Source organism: Triturus cristatus, chromosome 9, assembly GCF_964204655.1.
Source record: "Triturus cristatus chromosome 9, aTriCri1.1, whole genome shotgun sequence".
In the NCBI taxonomy this organism is placed as follows: domain Eukaryota; kingdom Metazoa; phylum Chordata; class Amphibia; order Caudata; family Salamandridae; genus Triturus; species Triturus cristatus.
Window position 1 is genome coordinate 156691128 of NC_140592.1, and position 24727 is coordinate 156715854.

At 40.9% G+C, this 24727-nt stretch overlaps 1 protein-coding gene across 3 annotated transcripts in view; it reads left to right on the plus strand.

Annotated features, from left to right (window-relative positions):
• CACNA2D3 (calcium voltage-gated channel auxiliary subunit alpha2delta 3) overlaps positions 1–24727 on the plus strand; it is a 2334275-nt gene that overhangs the window by 1380883 nt on the left and 928665 nt on the right. For all 3 annotated transcript variants that reach the window (XM_085624637.1, XM_085624639.1, XM_085624638.1), the window contains one exon: positions 19972–20052. In XM_085624637.1, coding sequence (XP_085480763.1) covers positions 19972–20052 — 81 coding nt within the window. The remainder of the gene's footprint in view (positions 1–19971; positions 20053–24727) is intronic.

The window sequence follows — 24727 nt, forward strand, 5'->3', positions numbered from 1 at the left end:
AGTAGTAGCCTTTATTTTGGCTGATGAACCCCCCCTTTCTGGATTCTAACTTCCACTTAGACATTCTTCCAGGCCTTCTTCAGGGCCCAAGATTGCACACCACATAAAGCAAATAGTACTTGCTGGCAGACTCCTCCTCAGCGGGCAACAGTATCCTGGGGGATGACTCCTGGGATGTACAGCAGCTGGGCAAGTTATGTACATAAAAAGTGATATATAGGAGGATGAGTTGCTTACCTCAAAAGACTGATGTTAGGGGGTGGCCCAGCCCAGCCTCGTCCAACTGTGGATGGGCCTGGAAACCATGCAGGGCCTCCGGGTGCTGTGGTTTGTGGTGATGGTGGTTGCTTTCCAGGGAATAAGCAGCGCTAGTAAGGGTCTGGTCCCTCTCACACTAACACAGAAGTCCTGCGCTGTGGGAGAGCCGAGGCACGCTTTGAGTGCATTTGTGAAGGGCAGCCCTGCCCCTTCCTGTAAATGATGTAATGCCTCCAGGTGCTGTGGCATAGGGCGATTGTGGTGCCTTTCCAGGGGATAAGCAGCACTAGTATGGGCCTGGTCCCCCTCACACTAACACAGAAGTCCACTATACTAAAATAATACATACATCCTGAATAATACATTTGTCCTGAAGATGACTGCCAACTTGCTAAAAGCCCACTTGAAAGTCATTTTCAAGACCCTGGTGTCAGTATCTGCATGATCACCAAATGTGGTGTGGAGCACTGATTTTGTTCGGACAAGAACCCTCACTCACCCTAGGGTGACATGCTTCATACTTGGGTCCCCTCCGCACACTGGACCACAAGGTGCCCAGAGTGGGCTACGACTTTCCCGTAGGAAAGGAGCAGGGATCTTCTATTGCACATGTAGTTCTACTACCTATAGGGGCAGAGTGCAAAGGATAAGTGGATAAAACTATCTCATTGGTGGCGGACAAATTTTATTCAAATGCCCCAATGGATAGGAGTTCAATCATAGTGGAATAGGGATATGGATATTACCCTATCTTTTGGTCACTATGTTTCTGCCATGTATGACTGTAAAGTTCAAGGCATTAACTAGGACCAAGAATGTAGGTCACTCCGCTATGTGTTGTGTGTGCAAACTTCAATTATAATAATCAAAATTATATAATTTGGGCATACAGTCAACTGACAAGCTGTACTTGTAGCACCAGCATCTTCAGCGGGCCAGGTGGCACTGTAGAAAATACACACAAAGATTTTTTTTAATAAAAATTGATATAGTGTCTCAAATTCTGTGTGCAACACCAGTGTCTACCACCACCACTGCAAATGCAAAACGTGTGTTGTGTGCTCATAAAGCATGTATCTTTACCTTATCTTAATTATGTAAGCAAGGTCCGACTCGACCGTCAGCAGACTCTCTCAACAAGTAGAACTCAGGGTAGATATACATTTAAAAAAAAAAAATTATATCTAAAGATGCAATCAGAATCAGAACATATCAGCCCCTCCAATTTATCATGTACCACTACCCAAGTTCAGGTAATAACCGTAGGACTTGACATGTCCACTTGTTAATGTAACCATCATGTTGTGCAATGTGACCCCCTTCATGAAACAGTTAGAAGCAGCCCATGTGAACATGTATAATGAGTATCTGGCCAAATATTGTCGCCCATCAATGTACCAGACTGACAAAGCCATATGGTACCAACTCGGAGCCTCTAGAGCACCTCTTCGTGTAAACAATCCCACTTAATTGAAAACCGTATACTGACCAAAACGAACTTCAGAGGGTAGCTGTGCTTCCTAAGTGCTATCATCCAGGCTGTGCTTAAAGTGGCCGATAACATTTGCACGTTTTTGAAAAAACTGAACCCACATAATAATTATAAGGATTATAAAAGCTGTGATGCTCGGATATCAAATACTATCACCTGCTTCTCCGCTGTATGTGGCATCTTGTACAATAATCCCAATAGCGCAACTGCGCTTTAAACAGCCGTTAGATACAGCTCCATGCATAAACAATATAGGAAGACGAAAAATGTTCCCATCATGAACTGGTGGACTAATGCGCTTAGACTACTATACAGTTTAGCAGCTATGCAGCTGTTTCAGTGTGCGAACCCTGGATGCGATGAAGAAGTCTGGGGGAGAAGCGGGCGCACGGCTCCGGGGCTTCTCTTAACCTTTGCCCTAGAACCAGAAATAAAAGCGAGGAGTACCTGGGAATCGTAGTTCCCTTCCTGGTTTCGATTAACAGCTATCACACCAGCGTCTAGATTCAATTACTTAGGGAAAACAAGCAAGGAAGTTGTGAAGTTTTGTGCCCACTTCAAAATAGTGGGCACAGGTGGGGCTTTATGACTAAAGTCTAAAGAACAGACTCTAGTTATGTCGTATGGATATGTGAATTCATTACACATGTAGTAGGCAATGACTGTGTTGGCTAATATTTATACTTCGTTTAAGGCTGAAACGGTGTATTGTCCATACTCATGTCCTATAATGAACACCAGGGAAGATCATCATTGAGACTACTGCAATGACTGTCCAGTCTAAACACCCAGCGCTGTTCCCTCCGGAACAGGACTCTCTCTAGTGGGCCCTTCTCCCTACAGTAATGGGGTTTATCTAGGACCACCCACTTAAAGTCATCCTCGGTGTGTCCAGCCTCCAGGAAGTGTCTGGTGAATTTGGTATTAGTTTTTTTACATTTTACTGAACGTTTATGTTCGATAAATCTCATCTTGACCTTTCTGGTGGCCATACCCACATACACCAAATCAAAGGGACATCTGATCAAGTATATCAGCCCTTCGGAGTTGCAATTAGTATGGCTGGATAGGGCCCAAGGAGTCTTAAGGCCCGGATCCAGCTCTTTCGTACATAAGGTGGAATGACAGGCAACACAGGAGCCACATGGGAAATGACCCTTGATGGGTTCCCCCGTCCATAGTGTACGTGTGGTGTCAGAGGTGCGAGGGGGACGTGGTCTTGTGTGGACCAATATATTGCCCACATTGCCGCTGCATTTTAGGGCAAAGTGTGGTTTTTCACAATGTAAATTGCCCTTGTTCAGAATATGCCAGTTATTATTAACGGCTGTTTTGATGGTCTCACTTAAATGGCTGAATGTGCTTACGCACACCAGTCTCTCCAGCTTTGGTTTAGAGTAGGTTTCCAGTAATGCCTCACGATTGCTGTTCTGTGCCATCTTGTCCTTTCAATCTGAAGAGACTCCAATAAAGAATGGGGAACTCCCCTATACTGCCTGAAACAAAGCGATAAACAGGCATGTGAAGACAACCTTGAGAGTCCAGGACTTATCACTCGGTTACCCTTCTCCCCTTGAAAACCTCTTACCTGGAGGGGAAACCTCAACCATATCTACTTGAAACAATAAACAAAAGGACCCGCAGAGCGATTCTGTACATGAGACTTTTAGGCTGACCAGTAACAGAATGTATGCCAGCATGGGCCCGTCAGGGCGGGGCTGGAGCTTGCAGACTTTGCGAGTATAAATATCATGGCTGCACCGCCTGTGGTGCTGTTCCATACTAGACTTATCTAAGAGGAGACTGCTGAAGCTGATCTGTTTAGCTCAAGGCATTCGCACCTGCCAAGAAGCATCTGCACTCTGCTTTTCTCAATCTAGCCCATGTGTTCCAGCTAGGTGTGGGAAGTTTGTAGACAAACTCAGAGCTTTTCTGCTCCTGCAAGTCACTAATACGGAAGATCCCAATATGGCCCAAGAACTAATAACCGACTATTATACTCATCAGGTCTGAACGGTACCATCAGGACGGTCAAAGGGGAGCCAGCTATCCCATTGTGTCAAAAAGGCTGTTAATGGCACCCCACAACCATGCTACATGTAACCTCTACATGTATGCAACAATGTATCTTGCTAAATATATCAAAGTATCTGAGATATTAGGACATCATTTATTTTAGGGATATTTGCAGAAAGCACTTTACTCAACAAGTTCAGGGATGTTGGGTTACATTTTACTTTATTACTCAATATTTGCACACAGCAGCTTTTATTTATAATACATTTATGTGTATTTATAGTAACATATTTATTGAATTAATAATTGCGTTAATTGTGTAATTTGTTTTTATTGTCCATTAATATTAATTATTTATTTGGTAATTAATAATGTTAATGTTGCAAATAATGTTTTTTCAATTATGTTTTATATATATGGGGTGTGGGGGTTATTGTTAGAGGGTGGGCAGTAATTTATTTGTAAATAATAGTTTTTTCATTATTATAAATAATTTAATTGACAATAATTATGTTAATTGTGTAATTCTTTCTTTATTTTTGGTGTTTGTTGTGGGCTTTATATGGGTATATGGTCGGAACTTAATCTATTTAAGTTATAAATATTTTCAATATTTTAATCAGGCTTTTTTATATTTCAATGTGTATTCAATTTATTATTACATTTAAGGAGTATGGTGTATATTTTGTGGGCGTATGTTGTGGAAAGTTACATAAATGTAATTGCATATTTAATAATGTTTAACTAAATATATATATTTTTTGCGAATGCATACTTATGTTAATATTGTAAAATATGTGTGTTTTTATTTTAGTCTTTTGTAGGGGTAGTTAGTTTTTGTATACCTTTTATTTTTTTGTAATAATATATTTTTTCCAACACTTTCCCTACTGTTATAATGACTGGAGTAGGAATAGTACATTTTACCCCTCTGCAATCCAACACTTTCCCTAGTTTTGCACTGACTGGAGTGGGAATAATGCATTTTACCCCTCCGCAATCCAACATTTCCCTTACTATTGCACGGATTGGAATGGGAATAGTACATTTTACCCCTCCGCAACCGAGCACTTTTCCTACATTTGCACTGGCTGGAGTCGGAATAGTACATTTTACCCCTCTGCAATTCAGCATTTTCCCTGTAGTTGCATTGAGGTGTGGGAATAGTAAACTGTATTATTTTGCACTGTTATATTATATGGACTTTTATTGTAATTAGAGAAGTAAATATTATTTTTGTGTGATTTAAAATTGTTACTGTTGTGTTATGGTAGGTGGGAGTACTTATTATTTATATTTCTTTAGTTTAAAAATGTTTTTTTAATGTAGTGAGAATTTTAAACGTATTTGTATTTTAGTGTTCAATATTTTCTTTAATGTTATACTTTTTATAATTATGTGTTTGATTTATTATAATAATTATAATCTAGAATCTTTTTTGTTTGTAATTTATGTTTAATCAAATTGTGATATAATATGTGTTGTTTAATTTGTATTTAAAATTAATTTGGTATCCTTTTAGTACTATTTTATATTTTTGGTATATTTAAATATGTATACATATACTTTTTATATTATATTATTTACATTTTTTTTTAATTATAATATTATTTAAAATATTAGTTTATTTGTTTTATATATGTATGTATATATATTCTTGCTTCAAATCCACTATGAACGCTTAGCACTCCGGAGTGGGTGCCTGTCTGAGAACGCGGTGGTGGAACCGCGAAGTATATCTCACTTTCCCAAGTATATATGTGTCTACATTTTTTAAAGTTAATTCTTTTGTTATATTTGGTAAAATATACTTTTAAATATATTTTAGTTTTTTTATAATGTTAGTAGTTAATAATATTTTCTTAAATATTCTAAATTATGTATATTTAAAAATTGATATTTAATACAAGTACATTAGTGTAAACACTATTTTTTTAAAATATTTTTGTTCTAACCTTTTCAAGTATAGCAAGTCAATATTTTTGTATTCTATATCTTTACCTTGATATTTTTTACCTCAATATTTTTTAGGTCTATATTCTGTCAGTGAACCAAAAATGATCATACTGCCTACATTTTTATATCTGTTCCTCAACATACTTCTCCCACTGGGGCTCTCCTTCTATCAGGTGCTTAAAACTCAGATGGTAAGACTAGCATTGAAAAGGCAAACAGCCCCATATTCAATGGGACAGTCCCACACTGCCATTCTCTAATGGAGAGTTTGAGGCGCCAGATATGGAGTTGTTCTATTTGTGTGCCCAGGCGCATTATTCCATACGCTGGTACAGACTTACTCTATTCCTTCCAAATCTGGCAGTAGAGCAGGATTATATAATCCCCGTTCCCCCATCATCATACTTGGGGTCTTTATCAGCACCAACCGCATCTGCGAGCTCCACGGTCGCCTGTACATCTGACATCTGGCATAGACTGGCCTGAAAACTAGGAAAACTGTTGCTGTACTCCCCGCTTATTCCAGTTCCGTATGATCCACTGGTGCCAGTCACACACGAGAATGCCTGCAGACAATTTCTCCAGAAAAGCAGATTTCAACACTGGGGGGATTTTTATCGAGAGGGCTTCTTTGTGACCCGTGCTGATTTTCTTAGTGGCGGGGCACCATCCTGATTAAACATCTTTCTGTACATTAGATTATGACATAGGGGCCGATTGCGATGTCGTCTGGGAACTCTTCCGACTGATCCGGTTTCGGAATCGTTTCTTACTGAATCGGGTTCTGCGAGTCTGACCAAACGATTACGATGCTTCCGGATATCGTTCGGTAGGACTCGCATTGACTTCAACGGGAGCCTGTGTTCCGAACGAGAACAAAGTCTTTAATTGACAAAAGAGGTGGTTGGGAAAAACCAGGCATCCTGTGGCGAGCGTCCTATGGTGCCTGCCGCACTGTGCATGCATGAGAAAGGGGGACCCATGTGTACCCCCATGGGCCCGATTCAGATGGCCTTGGGTGAAGGGGGGCCTGCTACAGGTTCCCAAAGTCAGATTTCAACAACCGATCCTTGGTGGCACAACTGATTTTGAAAGGCTGTCTTAATCCAACATCCTAATCGCTCGGCTGAAAATATAGTCCGTAGACCGCTATGATTCGTCTCCGGCCGACTCGGTTACCCCCAACGTCTTTCCATGAACCAAGTCAGACAGTTTGAACGCTTTCCAGCCATTGTAATCGGTCATTGGGAAAAGTGTTCAAGTCGGTCGGAAAGGCGGGTTCCGAATCAGATTTGGACAAATCGAATGCGGTTCGAAGCCTTTCTGAATGACATCATAAGCGACCGGATAATGCGAAAGCTGTCTCTCAGGAGTTCCCTAATGAACCTCCTAGCTTAGATACTCTATGTACCTTACTTCAGGCTGAAACACCACATCATTTAATTTCCCTTTTATATCGCACAGCACAAACTGAGGCTCCATACAATTGGGGACAGGTGTGAGCCCAGTAAGAAGTGGATATAGGGACTACACTTACAGACGATTAATGGAAATACTAATTGAGGTACCTAAAGGTTCAATACCTCAAGACTCACCTCCTCCCAACACAAGAAAAAAGGCAAATACATCCTTGAGGGGAATCCTTGAAACTTCCTTCATTACCAAATTCTGTACTAAACGGATTCTCCAACCAGACTTGCCAAAGAAAAAATAAGATTAATCAGAAAGACTCAAGCAATACAAAAACATCCTAAGAGAATGAAAACCCTCATTCATTTGTACTACTTCTGAGGACTGATCAGCTCAACAATTGAACAAGATGGCTAACTATGACAGTCGTAGAGACCGACGAAATACAAGACATAACAAAATGTTTAATCCAACAGGTGCTGGCCCATCAAGACAACTCAACAATACAAACGTATCCTCTGCAAATGAAACACAGATAGAATTCCTTTGCGTTAAAATATAAGCAAAAATTTGCGCAAAGCATGCAAAAAGAGTTGATGAATTACGATTTGTGATTAATAATTTAATCCGGGCGAAAATACAGAAATATGAATATTTATATTCAAGATTTAAGCTGTTGAGAGACCTTTGAACCTGTAAGCCTGAAATTGGAATCAAAGAACAGTTATGAACTTACTTTAAGGAATATATCATTGCACACATACTGTAACTAGATAATGCTCACGCTACCGAGAAATTAGCACATCTCACTGACCTAATCAGTTTCTTGCACATGAATGAGACTGACTTCATCTAGCATGAATATATATTAAAACCAAAATACTTGGGAACAGCATACCTAACCCATATTTAACGTAATAAGCCTTCTCTAAACTACAAGTCTACTATTGAATCTTGAACTTCAGTTTCCTGGTAACTCCCTGAGTCTCAAGCGCCAGCACCAGTACCCAAGCACGAAAAAATATCTTCTTGTATGAAAAAATATCTTTTTTTTATGACAAACTGCACTCACAAATCACTGCACATTGTTTCTCCAGCAATGTCACCTCACATATAACTTATGTAATACTGATAAATCACCAGTCACCCTCAACTGTGAAGCACTCTTTGGTGGAGGTCACAACCTATCCTTGTTGCTAAGCTCCCGGTGAAAGTGATGCACCCTTACCAAAATAGGTACAAACATTGTCTTGTTTATCTCATTTACAGCCCTGAGGAAGCCCTGGTCCGAATGACCTCATAGGGGAGAAACATGTGTTGGCTGTGTGAAAGTCTCTAATTTATTACACAGTGAATTTTGGACAAATAAACAAGATCTAAAACTACAAACAGAGCCCTGGAAGCATTTCTTGTCAAGAATGAACTGAAAAATGGTGGAGGAGGTACTCACTTACCCTTGATTGATCAATGGAAATACTGCTTTGTACAAACAGGAAGGATTGCCTTTAGTAGTAGGCTCCGTATTATCCACTATAAGTTTCTCCACAGAGTGTACTATACCCCTCCTAGACTTCGCAGCTACCGGCTTCGCCCCATGACAAAGGCACTAGATGTGTCATGATTGGGGTGGGTTTTCTTCACCTTGCATGAGTATGTGGACCAATACAAGCTTTCTGAGGTGAGGTTTCCACAACACTCTCTGTCATGATAGGTCAGGATCTGATGCTCACCCCTCTCTCAGCTCTCTTGGGGCACAAGGACAAGTCAAGGCAAGCTTCAGGAAATATGTGGTGCTTCCCCTCCTCTTGGGGAAAGAGAAGAGTTGCCTTTCTCTTGGGGCAGGGGAGAGTGTCGAAGTTCAAGGATTTTCTCTCTAACCTGATTTATTGTAATGACCAACTGCCCTTGTATGCTGAACTAATGCCTCCTCGGTCTCAACTCATAGACATATGGGACCCGTTACATAATTATCTGTTAATTAGGCCTGGGCGAAGCACTACGCTACGCTCGCGTAGTTTGCGAAGTTCGCGCTACTTCGCACTACGCGAACTGCACGTAGCACAGTGCGAACACGCGTAGCGTAGTGTTGCGTAGTGCTGCGGTCATTTTTTGCTTACTCGCGGTCCTCAACGTCAAGTTGGCGACCGCGAGCAAGCAAAATGACATCCTGGCGAGACTTTTTCCTTGTTCGCGATCGCGAGCATGGAAAATAAACCTCCCGGCGAGATTCCCAACGCGAGAAGGTCAGGTTTCTCATTGCGAGGGGTCGCGTATGCTCGCGACCGCTCGCGATGAGAAACTACCAGTTCGCGTTGAGAAAGCTGCAGCTCGAGTAAAAATCTACTCGAGCAGCAGAAAACTACAGCTCGCACTGTGCAAGATGCCATTTTCAATGATTGCACAGTGCCGGTTGCTTGTCCGCACTGTGCAATCATTGAAAACAACATCTTGCACAGTGCGAACATGTTACTTCGCAGTTCGCGAAGTGCTACGCGTAGCTCGCGTAGTGCGAACTTCACTTTGCGTAGCTTCGCGAAGTGCTACTTCGCGAACTACGCCCACCCTTACTGTTAATCCATCCTCAGGATGCCGGAGATGGGATGGTGGTGACAACTTGAGAACTGAACTGATGCAATGTGACCACTATCACTCGGTTTGGCTCACTGCCTATGTGTCCATGTATGCATCATCTGCTTTTTTTAGATTCCGACAGCGGTGATATCACATTGAGGTGTGTCTATCATCTTGCGAGGTATGGTTCATTGCGTTCTTTTAATATAATGCCAAGAAGTGTGAAGGGTATAGACCACAGATATATGATACGTTGAGCTTTTCTACCTACAGAAGTCTGCGAATAGAAAGGGGTGGGATAAGCTGTTTTCACTATGCATACAATGACATATCAGCACAACTGATGTTGCACTTTGACTTTCATTGTTATTGTTGATTAATAAAAATCAATAAAGATATTAAAAAAAACATTATTCATAACATGAGTGCAATATCGGAAATGACATAATTGATGACAACACTGTTCATGGAGGTGGCACAGGTTATATTTACCTTAACATTAACTGGTGAATTTCAGTGTTTTTTTTGGTTTATTATGTTACATTGTCACTGAACTTTTCACCTAACTATAACGTTAACTTAACCTTTGTGTGTGTGTGTGTGTGTATGTGCGTGTGTGTGTGTGCTTATGTATATATATATATATATTTATTAACTACAGGTAGTTATATTTAGGACCTAATTTCCATAGGAAGAGCGTTTTTTGCTTTGCCAATAACTTTGGCGTCGTTTGAAGAATCCTCGTGAAATTTTCAAAATATGATACTCACTTCAGCTGCTGTCTTGAAAGTTTTGTGGTGTCCATCAAGCGGGGGTCGAGAAAAAGTGGGGGTTCCAAAACGCGTCTTCTCCATGCTAATTCACACAGGAACTTTCAACACGGCTACAGGCCAATCTGCTGAACAGAATTTCACCAAATTTGGCAGGAAGGTAGATGTTGGCCTTTTTTTATTTGGTATAAACCCCTTCAGTGGCTTTTGAGATATTAACCAAAATCCAAATTTGTATTTATAGGGGTGCGAAGGCTACGCTATCCCTCCTGACGCCTGCTGAGATCAGGTTGGCTGCCAACACTTTAAATCAGGAAGTGTTGGGAGCCATATTGGGACTCGGCTTGATCTGAATCCCACAAATAACATTAAATATAAATGAAGGGGGCAGGGTGTGATTAACCTGACCCCCTCGGCCTCTTGGGTAGGTCACAGATGGCCCTCATCAGGGCAAAAACCCTTTAAATTTTTTTTATTTCTGATGGAGTTGTGCTGGAGCTGCGGCTCCCATCCCCCAAAAAAAGAGAAGTGTGGGCTTCTGCCCTGCTCTGTAATTAAGCCCCGAGGTGGCCTTGCTCTTAGGGCATGTGGCCATTATTGTTTAAAACAAATGGAGGGCCCTGCAGACTGCCCTGTTCGCCAGGGACCGCCACCTCACCAGGGCTATTGTTTTAATGAATGCAGGGGGGCCTACCGCCTCCCCTGCAGCCCCAGGAACTGCCACCTCCCCGGGGATGAAACAAAGCAATTTGGGGGGCCTTCACAGACCTCCCTGCTCCGGAGACCACTAACTCCCCGTGGCTATTTTATGTATAATGGGGGGGTTCACAGACCGATAATGGAAGGGGGGCTGCGCGGCTCCCCTCCCAGTCAGTTCTCAGCCCTGGGCTCCACCGCCTCCCCAGAGTAGAAGGAGAAGCCCATGCAGATTAGAGCAGTGGGGCCGGGTTGGAGGGAGATTCAATGACCACGAGGGGAAATGAAATAAGTAATTCATTTTCCCTCATCTGTTGAAATCCGCCACCTTGTCCTCACCATTCTTACCTGCACAGGCTGCGGCTGCAGGGCAGTCCCTACTCCAACAAAGGAGGGGGCCACACGGCCCCCATCCAGGAGCCATTAATGGCCCTGAGGACTGCCACCCCCTAGGGCTGGCTCGTGCTATGTCCCGGGGTGCCCACCCCCCAGGACATAGCTGTTTGATTTGGCTTGGCAGGAGAAGTAAAAACAAACACTCTGGTTCCAGCGGGCAGGAGCTGTCAAAGTGCTCCCGCCACCTGGAAGCGTAAGTTTCATCTCCTGCCCCCATACATGCAAGAGGCAGAATAACAGTCAGAAACTAGCAGAAAAAGGCAAAATAGAGGTTCAAAACCAGCAGTAAGAAGCAAAATAATGTAGGGAACCCTCCATTTTTCATTTACTCTTTACTTCCCTTTGCCACTACCCATTGCTAAACCCCCTGACATCCTGAATCCCCACTGTGACAATAACTGACCAAAGTTATGAACAACACAAAAGCCATATTGATTGTCAATAAAAAGCATCACTTTCAGCTGTTCAGACACTCAGCAAGCTTTAGTAAGAGTGATCAATTCAGCTACTTGTGCAAAAGACACTCCTTGAAGGCAGGAAGCTTCCACTACTCCCGTGACTGTACAGACTGCGTGGGCATCTCTTAGAGTTCCGACATTATCTCTCATGCAGGACCCATCCACTAATAGTGAGAACAGACTCTATCGGTGAGTTTCCTGACTGAGGAACTAATTTCAGTAATGAGGTCCTGAGAATATTGTGTGCATCATTACAAGTGGAGTAAAGACTACATTGCAGTTTTCAGCATGAGGCTTCAGGCATAGTCCAGAAGGTGAACAAAATGTTGAAATCCAGTTTGGCCAAAGTATGTGTGCAAATGTCTCTGAAGTGGCCTGATGCTTTGCCCCTTGTATTAATGAGTCTTCGCAGGATTCCTGATTGGAGGACATATGAAATCATCATAGGTCGAGCAATAAGAATGCCAGCAGGGCCTGTAAATGCACTTATGAACATTACAGATTACATCATTCATGATTACTGCAAAGGACCAGCTAATGTGATGCATTCTGTGTCTCACCGGATGGAGCTGCTTCTGCCCCACTGCATCAGGAGCAGTGCCATGACCTCAGTCCTGGTGAGCGGGTCTTGGTGAAGAAGCATGTTCAGAAGATCTGTTGGGAACCTCGATGGAAAGGACCATATCAAGTAATCCTTGTAAGAAAACAGTGTTGTTAGGTGTGGAGGTCTCCCCAAGTGGATCCACGCTGGCCATACTCTCAGAGTGGAGTGTCCCTTGATGATGTGACAATCCCTCTCCCAGAGGTGCAGACCACAACTGAAAGGCAGCGGAGAGAGGTTGAACAACTTACAGAAAATTAGCAAGAACCTGAAACAGCACATCCTTGGCCTGAGGGTGGTCTTGGTGAGTCGACATCTGAGGCTGAGACAGGAGACTCTTGACCTGTGGCACTGATTGAGCCAAAACCAGACCCTGGGGAAGGGCCTAGTGCTGTGGCAAGTCAAGTGGAAGCTGGAGACGGCTGGCCGAGACGGCAAGAGGGAGAGAGACTAAGTCTGCCTGAAAAGCGTTTGCCATGTACTATCCCAGAGGACACTGAGAATTCTGGTCTCAGTGACATTAAGGATGCCCTCTGGAGATCAAAAAGAGCTAGGGTACCTTATCAGAGATACTTATCCCCTGTGCTTTTGTTAGAGTCAATTAAATTAACTCTGTTAAAAAGAATTAGGAAGATGCCCTAGGCCCGAGGCTGCAGAAGGAGCTTAAGGGTATCAATGAGAAGAAGACGGAGTAGGGTTAGGTAAGACTCACAAAGACTGTAAATAATTTCATGATACTATTTTTGGACTTTGTTTTGCGATTTGCACAAGCAAACACATACTGAAGAAACCTGTTTGCTGCTATTTTCTACTCAATGGTCTAATTTTAGTGAAGTCAAGGAAACTAGTAACCCTAATAGAAGTAGTCTTTAATTAGTTGAAATATGAATAGCTATAATTGTGGGAGAAATTGTTTTGCTTTGAAGATTATATTCACTCACACTTCCAATTCGGTTGGACATAGATCTAAGACTACCACTAGATCCCCGATTCCTCCTGACCGTAGTTTACATTTATTTGATTTCAAGACATTACATGTAGATTTAGCAATGCTTACTTTCTTTTGGATTACATTGACACCATGAATGCTAAAGCTGCTTTAGCTGCAGAAGGGATTACCTATCATCAATTCCTCTTACATATGGTATTACATGTAGCCTCTTAATGAGACTTATAAATGGAAGGGGACACTTTCAGCATAATTTTTTGTATTATGATTTAGTGCTTTCTGAAGGCCCAGTGTTTAAGCATTTGTATTATCACCCCAATGCCAAAGTGATGGATACAGCTAATTGTTTCTTCAAACCCATAGTAAAATTAGATACTGCTTATGCTTCTAGGAATAATGTGACTTGTTTCTTAACTGATGTTGATAAGAAATTTCTAGATGCGGTAGAAGACAGGAGAAGGGCAATGGATGCTAGATTGAAAACAAGGAAGGATCAAACTTACAGAAATAAGTGCCCTAAGGAGGACTTAAAACATCCAGTCAAGAGTTATGCCTGCATTAACTTTAGATTGGAAACATAAGAGAAAATGGTGTGTGCTTAGAGGTAAATCTGTAGGTCACACTGAATTTATGTAGAAGAGTGATTGTGATCACATTTTTTAATATGGGGGAAATAGGCTATTATTCATAAGAGGTCAGTTTACTGTTATTCCTGGAGTTTCTTATCTTTATGTGGATCACACATATTTTACATTGTCCCACGGGTGGTATGGCAAATGTTATCTGGCAATAGTCTTGCTGAAGATATATCATGTAGAACATTTAGATGCTCCAGTGTGGGGATCAGAAGTTAGGACCAAAAGAAGCAGCAGTGATACTAATATCTTTGGATATATATTTGGTGCACTAATTTCTCCAGTAGGAGTGGTTTTGAATGGTCTCAAAATTGAAAGGTTGTCCACTATAGTTGATAAGTTAGCTACTAGTACTGCAGATTCAGGGCTGGCTATGGACACTGAAATGATGGCTATAAGGTCTGTGGTAACACAGAATCACCATGTATTAGACATTCATCTAACGAAGGAGAACAGAGTCTGCAATATGTTGAAGGTTCAGCAATGCTGCACTTATATACCTGATAAGAGTGAGGAGGTGAAGAGATATATTAAGAGTATTACACACTCCAGTTTGGCCAAAGTATGTGTGCAAATGTCTCTGAAGTGGCCTGATGCTTTGCCCCTTGTATTAATGAGTCTTCGCAGGATTCCTGATTGGAGGACATATGAAATCATCATAGGTCGAGCAATAAGAATGCCAGCAGGGCCTGTAAATGCACTTATGAACATTACAGATTACATCATTCATGATTACTGCAAAGGACCAGCTAATGTGATGCATTCTGTGTCTCACCGGATGGAGCTGCTTCTGCCCCACTGCATCAGGAGCAGTGCCATGACCTCAGTCCTGGTGAGCGGGTCTTGGTGAAGAAGCATGTTCAGAAGATCTGTTGGGAACCTCGATGGAAAGGACCATTTCAAGTAATCCTTGTAAGAAAACAGTGTTGTTAGGTGTGGAGGTCTCCCCAAGTGGATCCACGCTGGCCATACTCGCAGAGTGGAGTGTCCCTTGATGATGTGACAATCCCTCTCCCAGAGGTGCAGACCACAACTGAAAGGCAGCGGAGAGAGGTTGAACAACTTACAGAAAATTAGCAAGAACCTGAAACAGCACATCCTTGGCCTGAGGGTGGTCTTGGTGAGTCGACATCTGAGGCTGAGACAGGAGACTCTTGACCTGTGGCACTGATTGAGCCAAAACCAGACCCTGGGGAAGGGCCTAGTGCTGTGGCAAGTCAAGTGGAAGCTGGAGACGGCTGGCCGAGACGGCAAGAGGGAGAGAGACTAAGTCTGCCTGAAAAGCGTTTGCCATGTACTATCCCAGAGGACACTGAGAATTCTGGTCTCAGTGACATTAAGGATGCCCTCTGGAGATCAAAAAGAGCTAGGGTACCTTATCAGAGATACTTATCCCCTGTGCTTTTGTTAGAGTCAATTAAATTAACTCTGTTAAAAAGAATTAGGAAGATGCCCTAGGCCCGAGGCTGCAGAAGGAGCTTAAGGGTATCAATGAGAAGAAGACGGAGTAGGGTTAGGTAAGACTCACAAAGACTGTAAATAATTTCATGATACTATTTTTGGACTTTGTTTTGCGATTTGCACAAGCAAACACATACTGAAGAAACCTGTTTGCTGCTATTTTCTACTCAATGGTCTAATTTTAGTGAAGTCAAGGAAACTAGTAACCCTAATAGAAGTAGTCTTTAATTAGTTGAAATATGAATAGCTATAATTGTGGGAGAAATTGTTTTGCTTTGAAGATTATATTCACTCACACTTCCAATTCGGTTGGACATAGATCTAAGACTACCACTAGATCCCCGATTCCTCCTGACCGTAGTTTACATTTATTTGATTTCAAGACATTACATGTAGATTTAGCAATGCTTACTTTCTTTTGGATTACATTGACACCATGAATGCTAAAGCTGCTTTAGCTGCAGAAGGGATTACCTATCATCAATTCCTCTTACATATGGTATTACATGTAGCCTCTTAATGAGACTTATAAATGGAAGGGGACACTTTCAGCATAATTTTTTGTATTATGATTTAGTGCTTTCTGAAGGCCCAGTGTTTAAGCATTTGTATTATCACCCCAATGCCAAAGTGATGGATACAGCTAATTGTTTCTTCAAACCCATAGTAAAATTAGATACTGCTTATGCTTCTAGGAATAATGTGACTTGTTTCTTAACTGATGTTGATAAGAAATTTCTAGATGCGGTAGAAGACAGGAGAAGGGCAATGGATGCTAGATTGAAAACAAGGAAGGATCAAACTTACAGAAATAAGTGCCCTAAGGAGGACTTAAAACATCCAGTCAAGAGTTATGCCTGCATTAACTTTAGATTGGAAACATAAGAGAAAATGGTGTGTGCTTAGAGGTAAATCTGTAGGTCACACTGAATTTATGTAGAAGAGTGATTGTGATCACATTTTTTAATATGGGGGAAATAGGCTATTATTCATAAGAGGTCAGTTTACTGTTATTCCTGGAGTTTCTTATCTTTATGTGGATCACACATATTTTACATTGTCCCACGGGTGGTATGGCAAATGTTATTTGGCAATAGTCTTGCTGAAGATATATCATGTAGAACATTTAGATGCTCCAGTGTGGGGATCAGAAGTTAGGACCAAAAGAAGCAGCAGTGATACTAATATATTTGGATATATATTTGGTGCACTAATTTCTCCAGTAGGAGTGGTTTTGAATGGTCTCAAAATTGAAAGGTTGTCCACTATAGTTGATAAGTTAGCTACTAGTACTGCAGATTCAGGGCTGGCTATGGACACTGAAATGATGGCTATAAGGTCTGTGGTAACACAGAATCACCATGTATTAGACATTCATCTAACGAAGGAGAACAGAGTCTGCAATATGTTGAAGGTTCAGCAATGCTGCACTTATATACCTGATAAGAGTGAGGAGGTGAAGAGATATATTAAGAGTATTACACACTTAAGGGAGATTTAAAAGAGCTGAAAGCTACAGGTGCTTGGGTAGCAATTGGAAATGGATTTGCTGCGGTAGGCAAGTGGGTTGGAAACATAGAAAGTGAAATATTTGGTCCCATTTTGAGACCCCTTGTGATATTTGCCTTTTGTGCAATCTGTCTGTTTGTGATCTTTAAAGGGTACATGTGTATAAAAGTGAAAAGAAAGGAACAGGAAAGGAGTGGAATAAGAAGAAAGATAAAAGATGTAGCACTATAGGAAAGTCAGTGTAGATTATATGATGAAATGAAATACCTTGAAAACTCTAGATACATTTTTTTGAAAACATTAGTTTTGAGCTGATTTCATCTGTTAAGATTCATATGTTGATCATGATGGCTAACATTGCCATCAGAGGGGGAATTGGAGCAGCACAATTTGGACTCCACCCTTATATGTCACAATTATGCAATTATGTACACTTAACTGACATTATGTTCACTGTGTGCCTCAACTTCATTAATATGTGTGAAGCATTTAAATTAATTAATGAAATGTAATTATTGTAGGGAATAGAGATGTATACATGTATACTCTAATTTTCTTTTGAAACGTATGAAAGTGTACTCTTTTACTCACCTTTTACTTTAATCTTCAAGTTTTACAGATGCTTGTATAACCATGTATTTGAAATGCATATTAAATGCGCAGTTAAATTAGCATGACTAGAGGTTCAATTGAAATGTGTTTGCTTTGCCAGCATTTTCTCTCTTTCTTTACAGGTGTATTATCATGAAAGGCCATGGGACCGATTCACACAAGTAATCCGAGACAAAATCCTAACTTTACGACTTTCAGTATTTCACAAAAGGCGTAGTAAATTTAGGAATCCTAACTTTACTACTCCTAAATGCTTTTTGTGGATACCGAAAGTCATAAATTTAGGATTTTGTCTCAGTTTAGGAGTATTAAAGTTATGATTCCTAACTTTACTACTCCTAAATGCCTTTTGTGAATACAGAAAGTCGTAAGTTTAGGATTTTGTCTCAGATTGCTTTTGTGAATCGGGCACCTAGTGTTTGTATTAGACTGCTGATAGTGAGGCCTGGAGGGAAGAAATTGGCATTGAACAAGGAGAATTAATGGTCGAAAGGGGCGTTCTGTTCATCATATACCAGGATGGAGAGATGTTCAAGGTTGAGAACTACAGTCCCAGTTCAATGTGATGCGAATCTCAAGGGATGTTGCAGATGCACTAGAGTAATACTTTGTTTGGTTTCTGGTGGTGTGAAAGGAGATAAGGGTGCTTCTGAATCTCCTTTTAATTTAAAATTGGTGTTCTCACAGTTGGAAGACATGAAATTCCCTTTAGACTTCGAGAGGTGTAGACCTCTCTACTTGACCTATGCTTACAAGTGTGAAGCTTTATGCTAAAGACCTATTTCCTTATTCCAATACTCCTACTGAAGTCTGATCATGCTGCTACCGTCTATGCTCCCATATTAGAGCACCTTGATAGGTGGCCCTATATTTGATTTATGTTGAGGAGAGAAAAGGGAAGTTTCTTTATGGAATATCGGTTTCCTGTAATCTATTCTCTATTGTTGTGGCTATCACAATTCTGTATCTCATTTATTGCGACTCAATCTATTGATATATTTCAGTTTATATGCTGTATTGCTGTACCTCATTAACTTACTGTTGATTGCATTTATATTGGATTGATTGGTAATCAGAAATAAAATCCGTTAACCATGTTTAGTGACTCTTGGTCCTTATTGTGGAGTTACATTGGCTTCATAAGTTGTAAGTGTATTGTTGATGTCTTCTCCCTTTTGAAGCTTCCTGTGAACCAACACAGGATGATATGACCAATGGGGAAAAATCTTTAATGCCTTGACTAAGAGATTAACTTTTAAGGCCCAGAGCTCTTTCACCCCTCTGTCATTCCCACAAGCTCCCAAAGGGTTACACCAGCAGACACAGCAGGGGCATAAGAAGGAAGGGGTATAGAGGTATGGGAAAAATAGCAACAAGAAGGAGAGAGAAAGAGAGAGAGGGAGAGGAGAGAAGGAGAAAGCCAGAAAATGGGTGTAAGAGGAAGAGCGGGAGGTAGACACCAGGGCTGGTTTGAATATTTTGCCCGGTTTGCTTAAGTACCCATTTTGGCACTTGCTAACAGCATTCAATGGCAACATGGCTACGCTGATAGCCAGTTTCCATCTTTCCTTATATTATTTAACAAAAACAACATGTTTTCAAAGAAGAAAAATACTCCTCGGTCATTCCATCTGTTTTACACGTTTACCATTTTTATTGTTTCAATTTTTATTAGATACATATTTGCTGCAGTGCCTTCACGTATGTGCAATTTTTTTATTGGACATGCAAAGTATAATTGTCTTATGCATTTAATGAGTTAGTACACAATAATGCATATATACACCATTTACCTTTGCTCTTTAGTGGCATCATAATTTGTTTATAATGAAAAACAATAACAGAAAATAACTATTCAACCAGATGTTTCCTACGGAATCTAATTACAATTTAAAACCTGGACGGAAGAAGTTGTAACTGTTGAAGCAGATTGTAAATGTAATTGCATTTTATAGCACTTCCTACACCTGAAGAGGCATTGAAGGGCTGAGGAACCATGACAAATGTGGAGAATATCCCTATACTGTTTTTAAATCTATTGTTAACTTTTGCATGTGACTTAATTTAGACAGTTTGCTAACTGTACATTTTGATGGAGTTTCACAGCACTCAGACATAAATAAGTTCTATAAGTATGTATTGTTAAAGTCAATTTATATATGTTTTTCATTTTTACCACAGAGATCAAGAGGCGTGCTTCTTGGTGTGGTGGGTACAGATGTTCCTGTTAAAGAACTTTTAAAGGCAATTCCTAAATATAAGGTAAAGTATTAGCGTACTATATCATAATGCATTAGCAAATATCATGTGTCGCCTTATACTACAAGAATTGCGCACAAATTTTACTGCTGCATTGAGTCTGATTTTCTACATGTCACCTTACTATAAACAGAAAATATGTTTTGTTTACAGGTATACCAATTCAATTCAATTTGAATAAAACACATTTTACAGCAAGCACGCTAATTTAAAGCCTTAGTTATTTTCTTAATGCTTTAATTGGGCCATGCTCTACCTTCCACGCCATGAGTTAAAACCAGTTGTTCTCACAGGCTATTGCTGAGGAAGGACACATGGATAGAATTTTTTACATTTGATGAATGTACAGATATTTACTGACAGGAAAAAAGGTTGTAGTAATGATCTTGAACTTAGAAAATAGCAGGAGTTTAAAAGAATCACAGTACCTGCAAATATTTATGGACCTCAAAAAACAGAAGAGAAAACACCTGAAAAGACACTGGGCTTATTTTTCAACATTACCAATGTCAGATCGATAATATCAATTTATCCTTCATCTCATTATGTCTCTATGGAAAAAATATATGAGCCCCCTAATCACTTACTATAGAAAAGATAACTAATTCTCAGCTTTATGTTCATATAAACTATGTTGAGCAGAGTCACAAGGTACAAATTTAATCCAGATACAATATGTTTCTAGATAGTACATGGTGAAATATTACAAAACTTCACTGTTGCCACTGGTGCTTAGCTATATGATATTGCTATGTTATGTATGTGATATGTATGTATGTGTCATTTCTTAAGCGAGAACCTAGCCAAACAACAGTGTAACGTAAAACAGTAGCTTAAAGTCAACAAATGATAGGAGAGGTGGTTTACGGACTGTTACAGCATTGTGATGTAATGTTTTTAAAGAGGTGAATCTTCATATATTTCCTAAATTTTAACAGGGTTTCGGAGGTACTGAAATGGGGATGTTCCATATCTTGGGTACATAGATGGAAAGGGCTGCTGGCTTCTTTTTTTCCTTTTTTACATCTCTTAGTCTGCAGTCTGATGGTGTCCTTACAGTGGGTGAGCTGAGAACCCCCATAGATGGTGAGCTTGTCTGCAGGATACGTTGGGGGGTTTGTCGGGATTGCTTTGTAATTGATACATGGTGATGATGGTGCTGGTTCGTAAGGCGAGCCAAAGCTGTTCCATTACAATGGGGGTGATGTGATCTTATATCTTCAGGCTCTGGATGAGATCTGCTTTGACTTGTAAGATGCAGTTAAAGGATGCCAGTGTGAAGTCTGATAGCATCTGGATCAGGGTGTTACCACCACGAAGATACAAGAATATATGGGATTGAATAGCTGTTCTGAAGTAGCTTTCAGGAATAATAAGTTTAACTTTCTCTAGGCGAGAGAGTTAGAACCAGGCAGTCTGACACTCTGTTCCTTGAGGTGAAGTTGGTGTCCATGGTGAATCCAAGTGACTTGGAATTTAGTGAAAGTTGGGATTCAAAGCCATCAATGTTCGTGTCATAGAGCCATCTTTGGACTGTTACTTGTTTATAGTTGTTGATTGGGTTGAGCTTCAAGTAGGAGTCGGACACCCAGGTCTCGATGATGGGCAGGAAGTGTTTAAGGAGTTGGATGTCTAAGGCAGAGCAGACTTTCAAGTAGAGATGTGTACCATTGGCATTATGTTGAATCTTGATGCTGTTACCTGTGAGCAGACCTTCAAACGGCTCCATGTAGAGTTTGAAGAAGAAAGGGAACAATATGGAAACCTGGGGAATTCCACAGAAGATAAGAATCTTTTGGTACATGAATTTCCCTTGTGAGAAAACTGGTGGTTGTTACAAAGGTAGGAGGAGAACCAAATGAAGGACATTGACAGTGAATCCAGGGTACGTCTAAGGGTGAGCGATCAACTGTGTCAAAGACAAATGAGACTACCAGCAACATCAGAAGGCAGAGGTCATCTTTATCTTCAGTCAGAAAAGCATCATCACCAATGTGTAAGGCAGCTGTCTCTGTGCTGCACCGTCAATGATCTGAAGACGGACTAGTAGTCACAAAGGAGATGGTTATCATCGATGAGATCTTGGAGTTGAACATAGACTTTTTTTTAAGATCTTGCTGATCAACAGTGCCTAGGTACCAGGGTCTTGTGTAGGTTTCTATAGGACAGAACCACAACACTTCACCTGGAATTTGGTGCATTTCTCCTAAAACAAATTGCTTCTACATCATTGGGCAAATGTCCATACTATAATATGTATCATGACATGCAAAACTGTAAACATTTCTATCGGGCACATTGAGCATGAGTAATAGTCTGAACCAGCAAGACTACCTATGTTATGGTGTAGTAAATCTACAGCCACTTTCCCTGTACTAAGCCTCAAAGTTGTTTGCCCCTAAACGCATAATCAAACTTAATTTGACTATAAGACTATAAGCCCAAACTTTTCATGTGTACTATAGAGATCTTGATGCTTTTCTATCCAAGAGAAACGAGTTGAAGGATGATAGATCTATAATGATTATACTGATATAAGCATCAACTTTCTTGCACATTTTGTTTGTATACTCTTCTACATACAGTTGACATAATTCTGGCCAGGTTTATCATTTGTAAGAATTGCCATTTTATAAAGGAGTTGTTACTAAATTATACTCCTCACAGATCCAAAATGCCCACGAGAAAAGAAATTATAAAGAGCTGTAAAGAAAATTTGATTTCACGTCTTGTGTATGGGGCTCAATAAATGCTGGTTAATATGCAGGGGGAAACTATTTCACATTTAGTTGAATTGTAGAGTGGTCTATGCCTTTCGGAAAATGATGAAGACTCTAAATAAAGATCTTGTAGTGATTTCTTTCCCATTAGATTATATACAATGTATTGCGGATGGTAAGAGCCCTAAAAAGCAGTCAATGGTAACATCCTTAGTGAAAAAGACATTGGACCTGAAAAAGCAAAGAAGTGATGGGTGAATCTTAGCCAGCAGTAATTACTTTTAGCTGCATCCCAGTGCATCCTTTTCAAAATCACTGTGGTACCACAGACTGGTTCCAAGTTCCCAACACAATTCAGACTTATGACCTGATTATAGTTTGGTGAACAGGGCAGTCCATCATAAATGCAACAGAGTATCCTGTCTGCCAAACTTCATTCAACGTGCCTCATTTACTGATGGTCAGACCTTAAGTTTTTCATCGACATAGCCCTGGTGGCTAGGATGGCAGTTCCTTTCAATGTACAGAGATGACCCCTGGGCTGGTAGTCATCTCTAATTTGATGCACTCTAGCCTGTAAGGATGGCAGAGATAATGTCCTCCGAGACCCTGACAGAGTATTGAATTCTCAATCAGGCCCTTATTCTTGTTCCAACTGGAATAGCCAACCTTAAGTGGTAGGCCACGTCAGCTCTAAATTTTGTTCGGACATCTGCTGCAGGAGCTATTGAGGCAGTCCCTCCTCCACCGCAGCTGTTTATTGGTCCTCATTGCAAATGGTAAAGCTGCTGTTTATCCTTTTTAGGACTGGCTTTGCAGGGCTGCTGTCACAAGATCTCACATGATCAACAGAGCAAAGAACTTTCAGAAGGACCATTGGGAAAGGATCTTAGGCTCCTACCAGATGTAGGTTGTCTTGAGTACAGCTTTTAATTGGGCAGAAGATGTGTGTTTCCACTGGAAAAGAGTGGTTGCATTATTTTTTTTGCCTTGCGGGAAAGCTTATCTTCAATACAGTAGATCTATGCTGGTTATAATGGAAAGCTAATGGTGTTGATCTAGGTCTAATCTATTTATTGTGAAAAGTAATAATAAAGACAGGCAGCATTATGTATTTATTGGTAAAGCATATGTTAAACTCAATAGGCATTTAAGGGTGGTGTTAGAACCGGCGGTCTCTAGTTGGCAGAGGTATACACTTCTGACAAATAGGGACCAACCAACTCTAGTCAGGGCAAGGGGATTACACACTCAGATAACCCCTGCTACCCCCTTGGTAGCTTGGCAGAGCAGACAGGCTTATCTCAGAGGCAGTGTGTTAAGCATTTATGACCACATACAGTAATAAAGTGAATACACTACAGATGGACACGACACCTAAGTTATTATAAAAATATGATTTTTAAATAAGGCTTAGCACAAGACCAAATAACGACAAAAATATACCACAGTCTTAATAAATACTCTTTGGAAGGAAAAATGATAGTTCAAGTAAGGTTTCTTCTTGGCAAATAGTTCTTTAGCAACAAAATTGAGTATTCTTCTGAAACACAGTTCTTTGGCAACAATGTAACCCCCACAGGAGTCACACAACGTCGAGTCCACAGGATTCCCAAGGTTCGGCGTCGACCGCGAGGAGCGCTACGTCGAGCCTGGAGTTGCAACAGACCCCACAAGTACAGTACCTTGAGAAATGAAGAAAACGATGATCCACGGCGTCGAGATGTCGGCGCCGAGGTCGGCGTCGATCGTGCCTCGGAGTCGGGTCGATCTGCAGCGGCGTCGAGGGATGTCGGGCCGGAGCAGCGCTCACGGCGTCGAGTCGATGCGATCAGCAACGGCGTCGGGACGGGGTCGCTTGGAGGTGGAGCCGATACTCACTCCTCACTGGCGTCGATACCGGCGTCGAGACGGGGTCACTTGGAGCCGGGGCTGATACCCACTGCTCACTGGCGTTG